This window comes from Lissotriton vulgaris, chromosome 5 (genome assembly GCF_964263255.1).
Source record: "Lissotriton vulgaris chromosome 5, aLisVul1.2, whole genome shotgun sequence".
Lineage (NCBI taxonomy): Eukaryota > Metazoa > Chordata > Amphibia > Caudata > Salamandridae > Lissotriton > Lissotriton vulgaris.
In genome coordinates, this window is record NC_141693.1 from 1,589,443,833 (window position 1) to 1,589,458,240 (window position 14,408).

At 44.9% G+C, this 14,408-nt stretch overlaps 1 protein-coding gene across 4 annotated transcripts in view; it reads right to left on the bottom strand.

Annotated features, from left to right (window-relative positions):
* LOC147716752 (dehydrogenase/reductase SDR family member 4-like) overlaps positions 1-14,166 on the bottom strand; it is a 197,851-nt gene extending 183,685 nt beyond the window's left edge. For 2 of the 4 annotated variants that reach the window (XM_086923697.1, XM_086923695.1), the window contains exons 1-2: positions 14,085-14,166; positions 12,482-12,669 (exon numbers count right to left, since the gene is read on the bottom strand). In XM_086923697.1, the coding sequence (XP_086779823.1) occupies positions 12,482-12,636 (155 nt within the window). In that variant the 5' untranslated portion in view covers positions 12,637-12,669; positions 14,085-14,166. Of the gene's footprint in view, positions 1-12,481; positions 12,670-14,049 lie in introns of all 4 variants that reach the window. The other 2 variants (XM_086923696.1, XM_086923693.1) reach the window with 1 other exon arrangement.
* Between the last annotated feature and the right edge of the window lie 242 nt (positions 14,167-14,408).

Here is a 14,408-nt window from a genome sequence, read left to right on the forward strand (position 1 = left end):
ATTGTTAGGAATGTGAAATTCTTATATTCTTCCCAGATGCCTATCGGGCCATGCCTTTTTGGAGGTCTTGCTGAGCGGACTTCCAATAAGGGGGGATGTACAGTGGGGGTGAGTTCTTGGAGGTTGCTGGAAACCCTCTTTGGCAAGAAAGTTAGAGTCAGCTTCGAAGAAATCTTCGAGCACAACCGCACTTCATTCACGTTTGCTATCACAACATGGGACGCCACTAAGGCTACAACATGGGACCAAATAATTTCCCTGTAGGGGTAAAACAGGGGTGGAGGATATGAGAATGGCAGACATTGAAATGTGGCCTTATACCCTAGAGAAACAAAAGAAGTTTAAGGGTGACACTGACACACTGAGACAGTTGGAGTGTGTAAGGGTGTCACTAAAAGTAAAAATGATAGAGAAGACTCGATGTTCTTGGGTGGCACCAAACCACTGCATATAATTTGAGAAATAAGACAGATGTTAGGCTGGAGCAATCCTTTGCATGGTAAAGACAGGTACCACTGAACTGATTTGTGCAAACTGTCTGGATCCCTAATGCTGATTTATTTTGTCATGGGCAACATGTGGGTGTGCTATGTCTCACGGATTGCGGTCATGTTGGCTCAGGAGCCACATCCAAAGAGCTACCCTCACAGTGGTGGAAGGCTAAAACCTTTGACAGGAGTTACGCAGCACAAGCATAGTGGTGGCAGCATACTGTGTACTGATCAGTAGCAGTAACAAGATCGTTTTACTCTGTGTCTCTGGAGTGAGGCCTACAGCCTCACTCACCTTTTTAAAGCTTTAGCTGCTGTGTGCCTAATTTCTCTTTGCCTACATCAGGTAAGATATGGAGTGCTGTACAGCACAGGAGTAGTGACTCTGCATTTGTTGTGTGTGTGCCTGGGAAGGGTACAGTACAAGGTTGAAGCAGTGCTGTGCAGAGCACGTATGCCTGAGAGGAATAAATTACATGAAAGATGTAGTGCTGTGCAGCGAGTGTGCAGGGAAAGCAAGTGCTGGGTCTGTATGCTTGCGTGAAGTACAAAACTTGAAGGGTGAAGGGTTGTACAATGCACACAGAGTGTGTGTGTGTGTGTGTGTGTGTGTGTGTGTGTGTGGGTGTGTGTTTGTGTGTGTGTGTGTGTGTTTGCAAATAACTCTCACTGGTTAAAGATAGAAAAGATTCATTGCTGAACAGTGCATGCAGATTGAGTGTGTGTACTGAATGAATGTGCACATGTAAGGGTGCATTGCATAGAGGTAGCAGTGCTGGACCCAAAGTGTGCTGCAAATGTACACTGAGTGACTGTGCCTGTAATGGTACATTGTGTAGAGGCCCGTGAGTTCCATTTTGGGAAGCCCAGGTCTGCCTGGTGGAGACATGAAGACACTTTTCTGTATTGCTGCATTCATGTGAGCTGGGTGGGGACACATAGGAGGGAAAAGCACTCCCTATACATTTCAAAAGTGATTTTGATTGAGTGATAGATCACAAAGAAGGGCCCTGGACACATCTAAAAAAGGGAAATGGGACTAATAATGGAATCATGAAGAGTACGGCTGAGAACCTGGGATTACATTTTTGATGCACACATCACTGTGGCTGACATCCAGGTGTGAACTCAGGTTACTCCCATTAATTTTATTGTTGTCAGTCAGCTTCAGAGTCATGCCTGCTGTGACAGACATGAGGGAAGAAGAAAGACAGAAGTGTCTATATCAAAAGAAGTAGAACCACAATATAAAACTTCAAAGACTCAGACCCTAAATCACATTTGGTGTCTGGAAAAGGACTGTAGAAATGGAATGTTGAGTAACCAGAAGTGTGTCCTCTTCCAAGTTGTAGGATGGGCTGTGTGAGAAGGAGAAGCTATGCAAGACTTCTGCCTGGAATCAGGACTAGCAGCCAAAGGCTGGTAGTCTCCACGCTGGGTGAGGCAACATCACCCAGGGAACCAAGACCACATGCCTATGAACCTGGAGCACAAGCGTCTGCCTGCTTTTCAAGGCCAGTGTGCCCTTTGAGGAAGAGGAGAGCCCTGGAGGGAGCGAAATTCAGAAGGAACCCTTATCATGAGGACTTCCAGTGTGAGGATTTGGGGGTGCACCCATCAGGCCATAGCCCATGTGCAAGGCTGTTCTGTAAAAAACCCTTATGCCAGGAGAGAGCCACTGTTGACTGAACCAATCGTTGTGTGGAAGGTGCAAAGTCCATATGGCCTTGTTGCAATTACCTCATATGCCTGAGGGGGCACCAGTAAAGAAGTTGTGTGACAAGCATGCCAGGAATGCCCAAACGGTGACCCCGTTTGATGGGAAGGACCGTTGTGGTGTGGACGATTGGACCTCAGAAGTCTATGCTGCATTCAGAAGCTAGCGCAGCAATACCGTGTGCTGGGAGGGGCTTCAGAATCCAAATCCTCAAACACATTGGGCCGCTGCCCGGGGCTGCAGAGTGACTGTAACCGGCAGGTTCTAGCCTCACCAACGGATCTGCCCTGACTGACCCCCGTGGACTAGGACTATGCCAAGGAAGATGACGCGCCCTTATGGCACTTCAGTCAGGAGCTGAAAGACTAAATTCCACTTGCTGGGAAGGACTTGACTTATCGCATTGCTGAGAGCTGTAATCTGCTCCGATCACTGGGGAGATGATCATGCCACTCCACATAGTGAGCCTGCACCAACCTGGCACTGCCAAATGTACCAGGAACAACCCGACTTCTCAGAGCAGGATCTGATCTCGCGAGTGCTTGTGCTGAGGGCAACCACTGTATGGCTAACGTTTCCATGTTGAAGAAGCAGATACGATTTAAACTATGATCTGCTGGCCCTGTGTGATTTGCTACTGAAGGTGCTGTGGCACCATAGACACTGTTGACTAATATCCTGAAGAGTCAAAGCGACTCTTGAGTTTGGCCTCATAGGCTGCACTCCATGATACAGCCACTAGTGAATGGATAATAACCCCAAACGTTACAGGTATTTGCCTGACAACTACTAGAGCCCGACCTCAATGGGGATTGTGTTGGTGCATTTGAATGTCTCATTTCTTTGCTTGTGTAGAGTTAGAAAAAAATAGTACTTTTTCTTATAAAAGCAAATACTTGGCTGGACATACCTTTCTAAAAGTGGCATTTTCAGAATTACAATTTAAAATCTAACTTCACCATAAGTTGTGATTTTAAATTGTGATTCAAGAGACACCAAACTTAAGGGTGGGTTCAATGTTGTCTCAATAGGAAATTACACTTATAAGATGTAATAAGATAATCCAAATGTTATCCTAAGGGAGAGATATGCCTTGAAGTAGTGACAAACAAAGTAAGAGTTTTTTACTATCAGGACATATAAACTTCAAATTACAAGTCCTACTTTTTAAATACATTGCACCCTGCTCTACGGCTGTCCAGGGCCCACATTAGGGGTGACTTATATGTATTAAAAAGTAAGGTTTGGACCTGGCAAGAGGGTTATCTTGCCAGGTCAGCATGGCGATTTAAAACTGCACTCACAGGCTCTCCAATGGCAGGCCTGGGATATGTTTAAAAGGGCTACTTAAGTGGGTGGCACAATCAGTGCTGCAGGCCTACTAGTAGCATTTGATTTACAGGCCTTGGGGACATGTAGGGAACTCTACTAGGGACTTATGAGTAAATTCAATATACCAGTGGTGGCTAAGCCAGTGTTGCATTGTTATAAGCAGAGAGCACACGCCCTTTAGCACTGGTTAGCAGTGGTAAAGTGCCCAGAGTCCTAAAGATTACCAAAAACTAAGTCAGCAAAATCAGGAGGTTTGAAGGCAAAAAGTCAGGGGACACCATGCCATGGATCCCAGGTCTAACAGCAATCATAAATGCATTTTTAATGTATGCATACTAAAATGAGGATAGCTTTTATACAGAACAGTTTTAAATGGACACACTCTGATATGCTGTGAAATTTTGATGCTGTGATAAACAAAGACCGCTCTTAAAGGACTTTACAACTGGATTTGCAGGAGATGGGATCTGATAAAGTGGGAATGTGCCCTAATCTCACATCAAAAGCTTCCTGGTATCACATCAGGCTCTAAACACAATGTGATATAATCTGGTGCTCATGTGAAGCGCTCTCATAACCTTGAGCCAGTGGCATAGCAAGGGGGGCAGTTTGCCCCAGGCGGCATGAGTTTTGTCGGCGGAGGCGCCACCGCTCTTATATGAGGCCTGACTGCCACAGGCGGCACAACGTCTAGCTACGCCACTGCAATAAACTAAATTTGTGCTATATAAAACTGCAATAAATAAACAAATAGTATGTTACATTTGTTTGTGTTTAGCTAGCAATAAAATCTGTTTACCTTCTGTGTCTGCCTTATATATTCCTAGTGATGGTCTCCAACACTTTCTGGCAGCATTCTGAGCTGTGCTGGAAGTCGCTTGTTTCAGTCACGTCTAAGTCCTTCCCCTTGCTTCTCGGTCATTGTAGCCATGAAAAACCTTCTTGCACAGGCTTATCTGACTTTTATCTGTGAAAGCTCTGTTTGTGCACTTTACTGCAAGACCCGGGACTAATCTACCAGTAAATGGTTCGTCCACCACATATTTCATTTTGAATCATATCCTTTTTGTTTTCAGGATAGGTTCTTATAATTACCAATCCAGACTGCTGCTTGCCCATATTGAGATTCTGTGTCATGAACTTAGGAGGCGAGTGCTTGAGCACACTCATACACGCACATTCTCCGCTATTATTTAATGTGCGTATCCCACCACAGAACATCTTTTTAAGCACGTTTATCTCCTGCACCCTATCAAAAGCATAGTACTCAAGCCTCCCACTCCTGTCTTAATCCGTTGCCAACTAGCAAGGAGTCACCAGCTATATTGTTTTGAAACATGGACACTAAAATATAGAATTAAACTCTTGATGACGCTGTTCAAGGAAACAGTTCTGAGATTGTCGCCCATAAGAGCATAGAAGACAAATCATGTTCATGTGTGTATACCCTTCTAGGTTTATTGCCAATCTCCCACCACTACTTCAGTTGACCATTTCAGAAAATTAGGGGGCATATTATCAAGAACGGCGTTAGAATTATTGCCGCTGTAGCGGCAGCAAACTGCTTCTAAAGCAGCGATAATGGGCTTGATAATATGCCCTTGAGAATTCCAATAGAAGCCCATGATCACACCAGAACATGGGCTTCTATGGGAATTCATAAGGGCATATTATCAAGCACATTATCGCCGCTTTAACAGCAGTTTCCTGCCGCTAAAGCGGAGATAATTTTAATGCTGTTTCTTGATGGAGTGAAGAAAACAAACTATGATGCTATGGGACCAATTAAATAAAATTTGCTCAAACAGGTTTATTAATTACCTATCTGGACCCATTTCTTGTTATGGATTAAATCCTTCCGTTTTTTATATATATGTCAATTATCAACCATTACCTCAATACCTAATTTATTCACCGGATACGTCTCCTTTTTCTTTGCTTTATTTTGTTTTCAAAGATTTCATATATGCATTTTTAGTTTTTACTTTGCTTATTTTCATACAATATACACATTTATACATAAATATGTACATACATATACAACCAACATATACAAATGTTTACAAGCAACGAAACAATGGAAACAACAGGTTATGAATTCACTCATTATTTCTCATAGCCCCTACTATTTTACTGGATGCTCTATCCTGTATTATCAAAAGAGCATTCCTATTTAATCAGGTACACCTTATCACCGCAGTATTCCAAGATCCTTAATTCAATCCTTATTTTTTATCCACTGCTATTTGTAAATATTAATGAATTTTGATTCATTAGGTGTCCTTGTTCAAAGTGTCGACGCGTTTCAGCCCATCAACTTGCGGGCCTCATCAGGACTATGGCTTCCACTTAGACATGAAATATGGAATACCTATATCTTTATAATGCAATGACATATTTCCGAAAAGTATCTTGTGGTGTAAAGGCTATCGCCATTAATTAAAACGTAGCCTTTTGCAAATGTTCAATTGTGCTTCCTACATGATCCTAACTGAACATATAAACGGGGAAGGGAGGGGAAAAAAACTGAGAATAATTTTGGATGATTTCAAACTGCCTTCCACGCTTATATTCGGAACAATCCACTTTGTCCGGGATCCGCCGTAATTAAAATTGTATACCCGGATGTTGCCGATATTCTGCTGCCAATTTACGCTGCTACTCAGAGCCAAAACACACGGGTGCCATTCCTCACTCCCATATCAACGTTTCTTGATAGAGTGGGATGGGTATGCTCAGACGTGAGTCTTATGCTCTACACACCACTGGAGTCAAGCTATCCTGGCTGAAGACGGCTGATAGCCAGAAGCCGGTCCTAGGATGCTTGATTCCTGTCCAGGAAAGACATGGCTTGGCAGTTCGGGCTGGTCTGTTCCCATGAGGCACAGGGTCAAGGCGGATTTGCATATGGCCATGTCTGAACTGGGGTGGTGTGGAGTGCAAAAAACCGATGGATTTAGGCCCAGATCTCTGTACTGAGTTGAATGTATGATATTGTTCTGGATTCTGTCCATCAACTGTTGTTTTTGCATTTGTCACCCCGAGTGGGATGGGTATGCTCAGACGTGAGTCCCAGGCTCTCCACACCACTGGAGTCAAGCTATCCTGGCTGAAGACGGCTGATAGCCGAAACCGGCCTTAGGATGCTTGATGCCGGTCCAGGAAAGACATAGCTTGGCAGTTCGGGCTGGATTGTTCCCATGAGGCACAGGGTCAAGGCTAATTTGCATATGGCCATGTCTGAACTGGGGTGGTGTGAAGTGCAACAAAAACGATGGCTTTAGACCCAGATCTCTGTACTGGGGTGAATGTATGACATTGTTCTGCATTCTGTCCATCAACTGTTGTTTTTGCATTTGTCACCCCGAGTGGGATGGGTATGCTCCGACGTGAGTCCGATGCTCTCCACACCACTGGAGTCAAGCTATCCTGGCTGAAGACGGCTGATAGCCAGAAACCGGTCCTAGGATGCTTGATTCCGGTCCAGGAAAGACATGGCTTGGCAGTTCGGGCTGGACTGTTCCCATGAGGCACAGGGTCAAGGCTGATTTGCATATGACGATGTCTGAACTGGGGTGGTGTGGAGTGCAAAAAAACGATGGATTTAGGCCCAGATCTCTGTACTGGGGTGAATGTATGACATTGTTCTGCATTCTGTCCATCAACTGTTGTTTTTGCATTTGTCACCCCGAGTGGGATGGATATGCTCAGACGTGAGTCCCATGCTCTCCACACCACTGGAGTCAAGCTATCCTGGCTGAAGACGGCTGATAGCCAGAAACCGGTCCTAGTATGCTTGATTCCGGTCCAGGAAAGACATGGCTTGGCAGTTCGGGCTGGACTGTTCCCATGAGGCACAGGGTCAAGGCTGATTTGCATATGGCCATGTCTGAACAGGGGTGGTGTGGAGTGCAATAAAACGATGGATTTAGGCCCAGATCTCTGTACTGGGGTGAATGTATGACATTGTTCTGCATTCTGTCGATCAACTGTTGTTTTTGCATTTGTCCCCCCGAGTGGGATGGGTATGCTCAGACGTGAGTCCCATGCTCTTCACACCACTGGAGTCAAGCTATCCTGGCTGAAGAGGGCTGATAGCCGAAATTGGTCCTAGGATGCTTGATTCCGGTCCAGGAACGACATGGCTTGGCAGTTCGGCCTGGAGTGTTCCCACGAGGAACAGGGTCAAGGCTGATTTGCGTATAACCATGTCTGAACTGGGGTGGTGTGGAGTGCAAAAAAAACGATGGATTTAGGCCCAGATCTCTGTACTGGGGTGAATGTATGATATTGTTGTGCATTCTGTCCATCAACTGTTGTTTTTGCATTTGTCACTCCGAGTGGGATGGGTATGCTTAGACGTGAGTCCCATGCTCTCCACACCACTGGAGTCAAGCTATCCTGGCTTAATACGGCTGATAGCCAGAAACCGGTCCTAGGATGCTTGATTCCGGTCCAGGAAAGACATGGCTTGGCAGTTCGGGCTGGACTGTTCCCATGAGGCACAGGGTCAAGGCTGATTTGCATATGGCCATGTCTGAACTGGGGTGGTGTGGAGTGCAAAAAAAATGGATTTAGGCCCAGATCTCTGTACTGGGGTGAATGTATGACATTGTTCTGCATTCTGTCCATCAACTGTTGTTTTTGCATGTGTCACCCCGAGTTGGATGGGTATGCTCACGTGAGTCTCATGCTCTCCACACCACTGGAGTCAAGCTATCCTGGCTGAAGACAGCTGATAGCCAGACACCGGTCCTAGGATGCTTGATTCCGGGTCAGGAAAGACATGGCTTGGCAGTTCGGGCTAGACTGTTCACATGAGGCACAGGGTCAAGGCTGATTTGCATATGCCCATGTCTGAACTGGGGTGGTGTGGAGTGCAAAAAAACGATGGATTTAGACCCAGATCTCTGTACTGGGGTGAATGTATGACATTGTTCTGCATTCTGTCCATCAACTGTTGTTTTTGCGTTTCTTGATAATATGCCCTTTGATCTTTACCTCTGATCTTCTCATTTTAGTAACTTGGGGCCTGACTTGGAGTTTGAGGACAGGTATTTCATCCATCAGTGCGACAGAGTAAAGCACTACGTTACCCTAAGGTAGTACCCACCTGCCAGATTTTTAGATGTCCACCGGCCCAGCAGGTATCTCTTGCATTTGCGGAACTCTGTTGGTGAAGGTTAGGGTATGCTAGTCTGCAGGTATTTGAGACTTTCTATCTTTAGAACATCTTTCCCAGTAGGATTTTCAGGCTATAATCAGAGGTGTGAATCATGAAGGTACATTTTTTTAAATTATAGAGCTAGTCACTCCTGCCTTGACTGAGGGTGAAGGGGATGTGATTAATTATTGCCCATAAGGGAGATCTGTAGACCAGTCTATGAACAGTACTGTGCTGAAGAGTTTGTTGTAGAAGATCAGATCTGTTTCCTGACAACCTCCCTTCGAACAATATTACCGGTGAATGGTTCAGGGTTTTATTACACAAGTATATGGCACGCACTGATCACACGTACTGCACGAAGGGCTTGGGGATAGTCAGCCGGATGAGAGCCTGGTAGGGGTTCATTGAGCATGCAAGCAGGAGGATGGTTTTTAGGTCTCACTGAGTCGTTGCGCATGCGCTGCTCGGAGAGACATTTAGTAGCTGCTTTGGGAAGTGCTCCCGAAGCGGCGACCAGGTTGCTAGAACACGCACAAGCATGCGTGCTCATACTTTGCGTGTTTTAGCTCGTCATCGCTATGACTTTTGCTTTCCAAGCGATCGTGATCGCGATGACTTTAGTTTTTTTTTTTTTAGCGCCCGCTCACTTCTAAAATGTTGGCTTCTTGTTAATGCTAAAAAATACTCTGGAGCCCCATTAGCTCCCGGCTTTGCTGATGAAATCTATGGCTCCATTTAGTTCCAAACGAAGTGTGTGAATTTCCGAATTTGCCTCTCTATACTGTCCTCTGGAGTCGAGTCTGCATATTGACTTTCAGCTTCGCTTTGTCCATGCTAAAGTTAGTTGTCAGCTGAAAGAGGTTTTCAAACATGGATTTAGCAAAGTTTGTCCTGAGTTCTGCTAGCTGGTCTTAAGTCCTTTCTTTGCTGGCCCTGTGGTCGCCTTTGCTATCATTCTGTTGCTGTGTATGGCCAGTGTGTCCCTTAGCTCTTCTTTACTGTGCAGAGAAGAACGGAGGTTATCTTGAATGGTTTTCCTCTCTGCTTTGAACATAAGGTCTGAGATCATCTGCCTCGTACTCTGTGCTCTCCACCCTCCTAGCATGCCTTCTCATAATCACACACAACCACACACACACACAACCACACATACATAAACACAACCACACACAACCACACATACAACCACACACCCACACAATCGCACACAACCACACACACAAACACACACACAACCACACACACACAACCACACAATCACATCCACACACAACCACACACACACACACCAACCAAACAACCACACACACAACCACACACACACAACCACACACAACTACACACACAACCCCACACACAACCGCGCACACAACCACGCACACAAGTACACAAACAACCACACACACAACCACACATACAACCGCACAACCACACACATACACACAACCAGACACAACTATACACACACACACCACACACACAACCCCACACACACAATCACACACACACAACCACACACACACAACCACACACAACCACACACAACCCCACACACAGCCACATACAACCACACACAACCACACATACAACCACACACAACCACACATACAACCACACACACACAACCACACACACAACCACACACAAACCACACATACAATCACACACACACAACCACACACACAACCACACACAGCCACACAAACAACCACACACAACCACACACACAACCACACATACAACCAAACACAACCACACACAACCACACACACAACCACACACACAACCACACACACAACCACCCATACAACCACACACACAACCACACAACCACACAACCACACACACAACCACAAACACATGCAACAACATACTCAAACACACACACATAACCACGCACACACAACCACAAACACACACACACAACCACAAACACACACAACCACAACCACACACACATCCACACCCAACCACCCAACCACACACACAACCACATACAAACAAACACACATACAACCACACCAAGCAGTGGCATAGCCAATAGGTCTTGCCTTTGGGACCTTATAAGTGTTTAGCCATGCAACAGTTGTTGTGGTTGCACCAAGGATATTCTGCTGCATAACTAAATGCTTAGAAGGTCCCAAAAGCGAGACCTATTAGCTTTGCCAATGCTTGTTGGGAAGGCAGCCCTTAGGGCAGATGTCTTCAAACTGTGGGGCGCGACTCCCAGGGGGGACGTGGAGCCCTTGGAAGAGGGTCACGCATTCCCCCACCTCACTTTGCCTGGTTTCAAAAACATTTGCTTTAGTTTTGGAAAAAGAGAGCAGTCCGGGGGCAGCTAATTTTGATCGTTTTAAATGCTTCTGCTGAGAATGCTGAATCTCCTGTTCCGTGAAAGGCTTTTGTTTTTTGTTTGGGGGCACCAGGCGCTGACTTGGGATGGGGGCCCATGTTAATTGTTTAAAAAGCACATGAGATCGCCTTCCTTGTCCCAGCAATTTTAAAGCATCAATAAAAATGTCAAAGTGATTAACGTTCTTCCTGGAGAGAGCTTTGTCTGGTAGAAGAAGTTTTGACTCATTGTAATAAGCCTACTGCATGAAAGTGTTGCATTCGGATCGCAAAGTGCATATACTATAAAAAGGGCAATAGGTTATCGTTTTTGTCAGAGAGATTCTTTTGTTGCTTCCAGTTTATAAACTAAAATCCTAATACAGCGCAGGAAGCTATTTACTGTCATCAAAGTGCCACATGTAAACTGCAAGGAAAATATTAAAGCTACGCTTTGTTTTGCCTAGTCTTTCCTTATTCTGATATTGCAAAAACATTTGGGTAGAAATCAATTCTTAATATTAAACAATGGTGTTACATTTTAAATTCTGAATTTATGCTTTTCCAGACCAAAGTACCTGTATGGATGACATGTGACTCCTACATCTTGCTGTCCTCTGTCTTATGTACCATTTCCTTTACACTGATTTACACACGTGGCTGTCTCCATTCACTGTATGTGTGATGTAAAGTGTTCTAACACTTTAAACAGGTATGAGTGGCGCTATAAAACTCAAATCAAAGAGACAGTGGTTATGGAGACTTGGGGGGGATTGTCAAATGATGGTAGTGAGGGAATCCGTGGCAGAGGTGGTCTTTGAGGGGGGCACCAACCAACATTGTCGCAGAGGGCGCCACCAGTGCTAAAGATGGTCCAGATGCCCCACTATTTAATCTGGAACTGTCAAGGGTGCTTGAGACCGGTGAATCACTCGAACCTTTGCGATGACAAAGATTTATTTTTTGAGTGGTAGTGCAAAGAGTAAACAACTGGGCTGTGAAGTGTTTGCTTTTATTCATAACTGTACGTACACAGACCTTGGTACCCCTAAGGAGGTGTTGAACGGACAGTTATTTAAAAAAGAAATTGCATTGCATAGGCCCTGGCATTCCTAAAATCTACATTTTGGAAGAACCATTTTATTTAAAACTATTTATACATTTTGTATCAGTCTATATTTTACTGTGTGTAATGCAATGCAAGTATAAAATAACGACTTATATTCTCACAGTGCTTTCTGTCACAGGCTGTGATCACGTAGCACTAAAAATACACTAGTCCCCTTTGCACCAATCAAAAATAAAAATCACGGACACGTCTTTGCAACATCGACCCTAGAATACAGGTGCTATATTTAGTGTTTATGGTATTTGGTCACATACAGAAGATCGTTTAGCTACCATGCTCTTCTTAAGGTTTTAATTTTGGTTTATTTATCTCACCCTAGAGTGGACCCAGTGAGGATCGCCACTTTGTTCTTGTGGGGTCCATCTCTCTGCGTAGCTGCGGCGCTGCTCATTTGCAGGGTGTCACACAATGGAGCACGGCGCACCGGCGCCCGGAGGAAGTGTCTAGCTCTTGCCCACGAGCACATCATCCTTCTTGTCCCTTGAGATGGTATGGCTGGTCCCTGCAGTGGAAGTAAAAAAAATAGCAGGTGAATGGTGGAACATCTTTAGGATGTACATGAATGGGGTTAGTATGACAGAAGGCACCACTGAGTATGTTATTCCTGGAAATGTAGACCAAGATAGTGGCCTTGGGTGAATGGCCCCATCATCAGTCAGAGCTTTCACCCCTCCGACGCTTCACCCCCCTCCACTGTACGTCAACCTCATCTCAGTGAGTGAAAGAGGGACTCAGGGCCATATGTAGGTGAGGCAATACCGGTCGGTAACGGTGAAATTCGGTAAATTTCTCTGTTACCGACCGGTATTTAGGGATTAGGGATGTAGGAGGCAGGTTTCAAGGATTCGGTAATTTACCGAATCGGTATTGGTAAATTACCGAATTCTTAAAATACCGAATCGTTAAAATTCGGTATTTCAAAATCGGTAAATAGTGATTACGTACATAAAGCCCTCAGTCTCCAAGCACAATCCATCCATCACTGCTGACGTGATGTGCAGTTGATGGTGAGGATGGATGGAGTGTGTCGAGTGGTCCCAACCTTTATAACTGACCAAAGGATTCTGCACATAATTAGTTCTTACAAACAATTGTAAATTTGTCCTGTGTTAATAGGAATCTGCAGTGAATAGTAAAGTGAGGTAAATGTGTACTTTTCAAGAAGAAGGAGGTGGAGGTCACCTGTGGGCGTCAGAAGGTCCAGAACCGTGGGCAGGATCCAACCCAGACGGGGACAGATAATATTGGTTATTTCTACTCAGTGCAGTCCACAAGCTGAATTGAGAGTTAAGCACCCAGCACAAGGGCGCTCACGGCATCAGGCTCGGACAGGAGGCGAAGGAGCAACGCACATAAAGTTTACAAATCTAAAAAAACATCCTTACAACCATCCTGAATGTATAAAATAAAATATGCAACTTGTATTTTAGCTTTTCGAAAAGCAGATCTTCACGAAAAGGTCTAGGAAATATACACATCCAATATCTCACATTCCTAAAGGGTTATGTGAATAAAAATGTGGCGTTACCTAAAATAGGAATTAGAAAAGATGGAAAAAGAAAATAAAATGGAAAAAGAAAGTGACATTCTGACAATCGATGGGAAGAGTGAAAGGTTTCACTGACCTCTACAAGCCCATGAACACAGCACCCGGCACTTTACAGAGACTATAAAACCCTGTTCTAAGGCTGCGTTTTAAAAACCTACATAACTGTTAGGAACATTCTTTAAATATATATATACATATTATAATGCCCGTAAGTACATACCCACTGTAATTAAAGTAAAGCAAGATCCGCTTCATTAATGATCTTTTGAATATTAATTTTAGATCTTTAGACGTTTTACCCAGTAAAAGCAAAGATGATTCGCATGACTTTACCTTCTTCCTCCGACTAGGCAAAGGGAGTGACGTACCGTGTGAGCAGGGCTGCAGAGAGGAGGCGCGGCTCATGTCGGGCCCTGATATTACACCCCTTCACAGACTCCCCCCCCCCCCTCTTCCCCCCACGACAGGTTGCCTTTTACAGATGCAAAAGGATGACGCAAACTGCTTAATGGCCCACACGTGGTTCCCGTGGGTTGGCACTGGGAGTGGAAATACTATACCGAAGCCTTTGTTTACTTTCCCTTGGCTGGTGAGACAAAGCGCTGTCACTCCTTCTCCTGGCAGGGTGGTACCTCGTAGCTTCGCAGTTTGGATGGGCCACAGGGAATTAACTGGGTACCCCCCAACCGCCG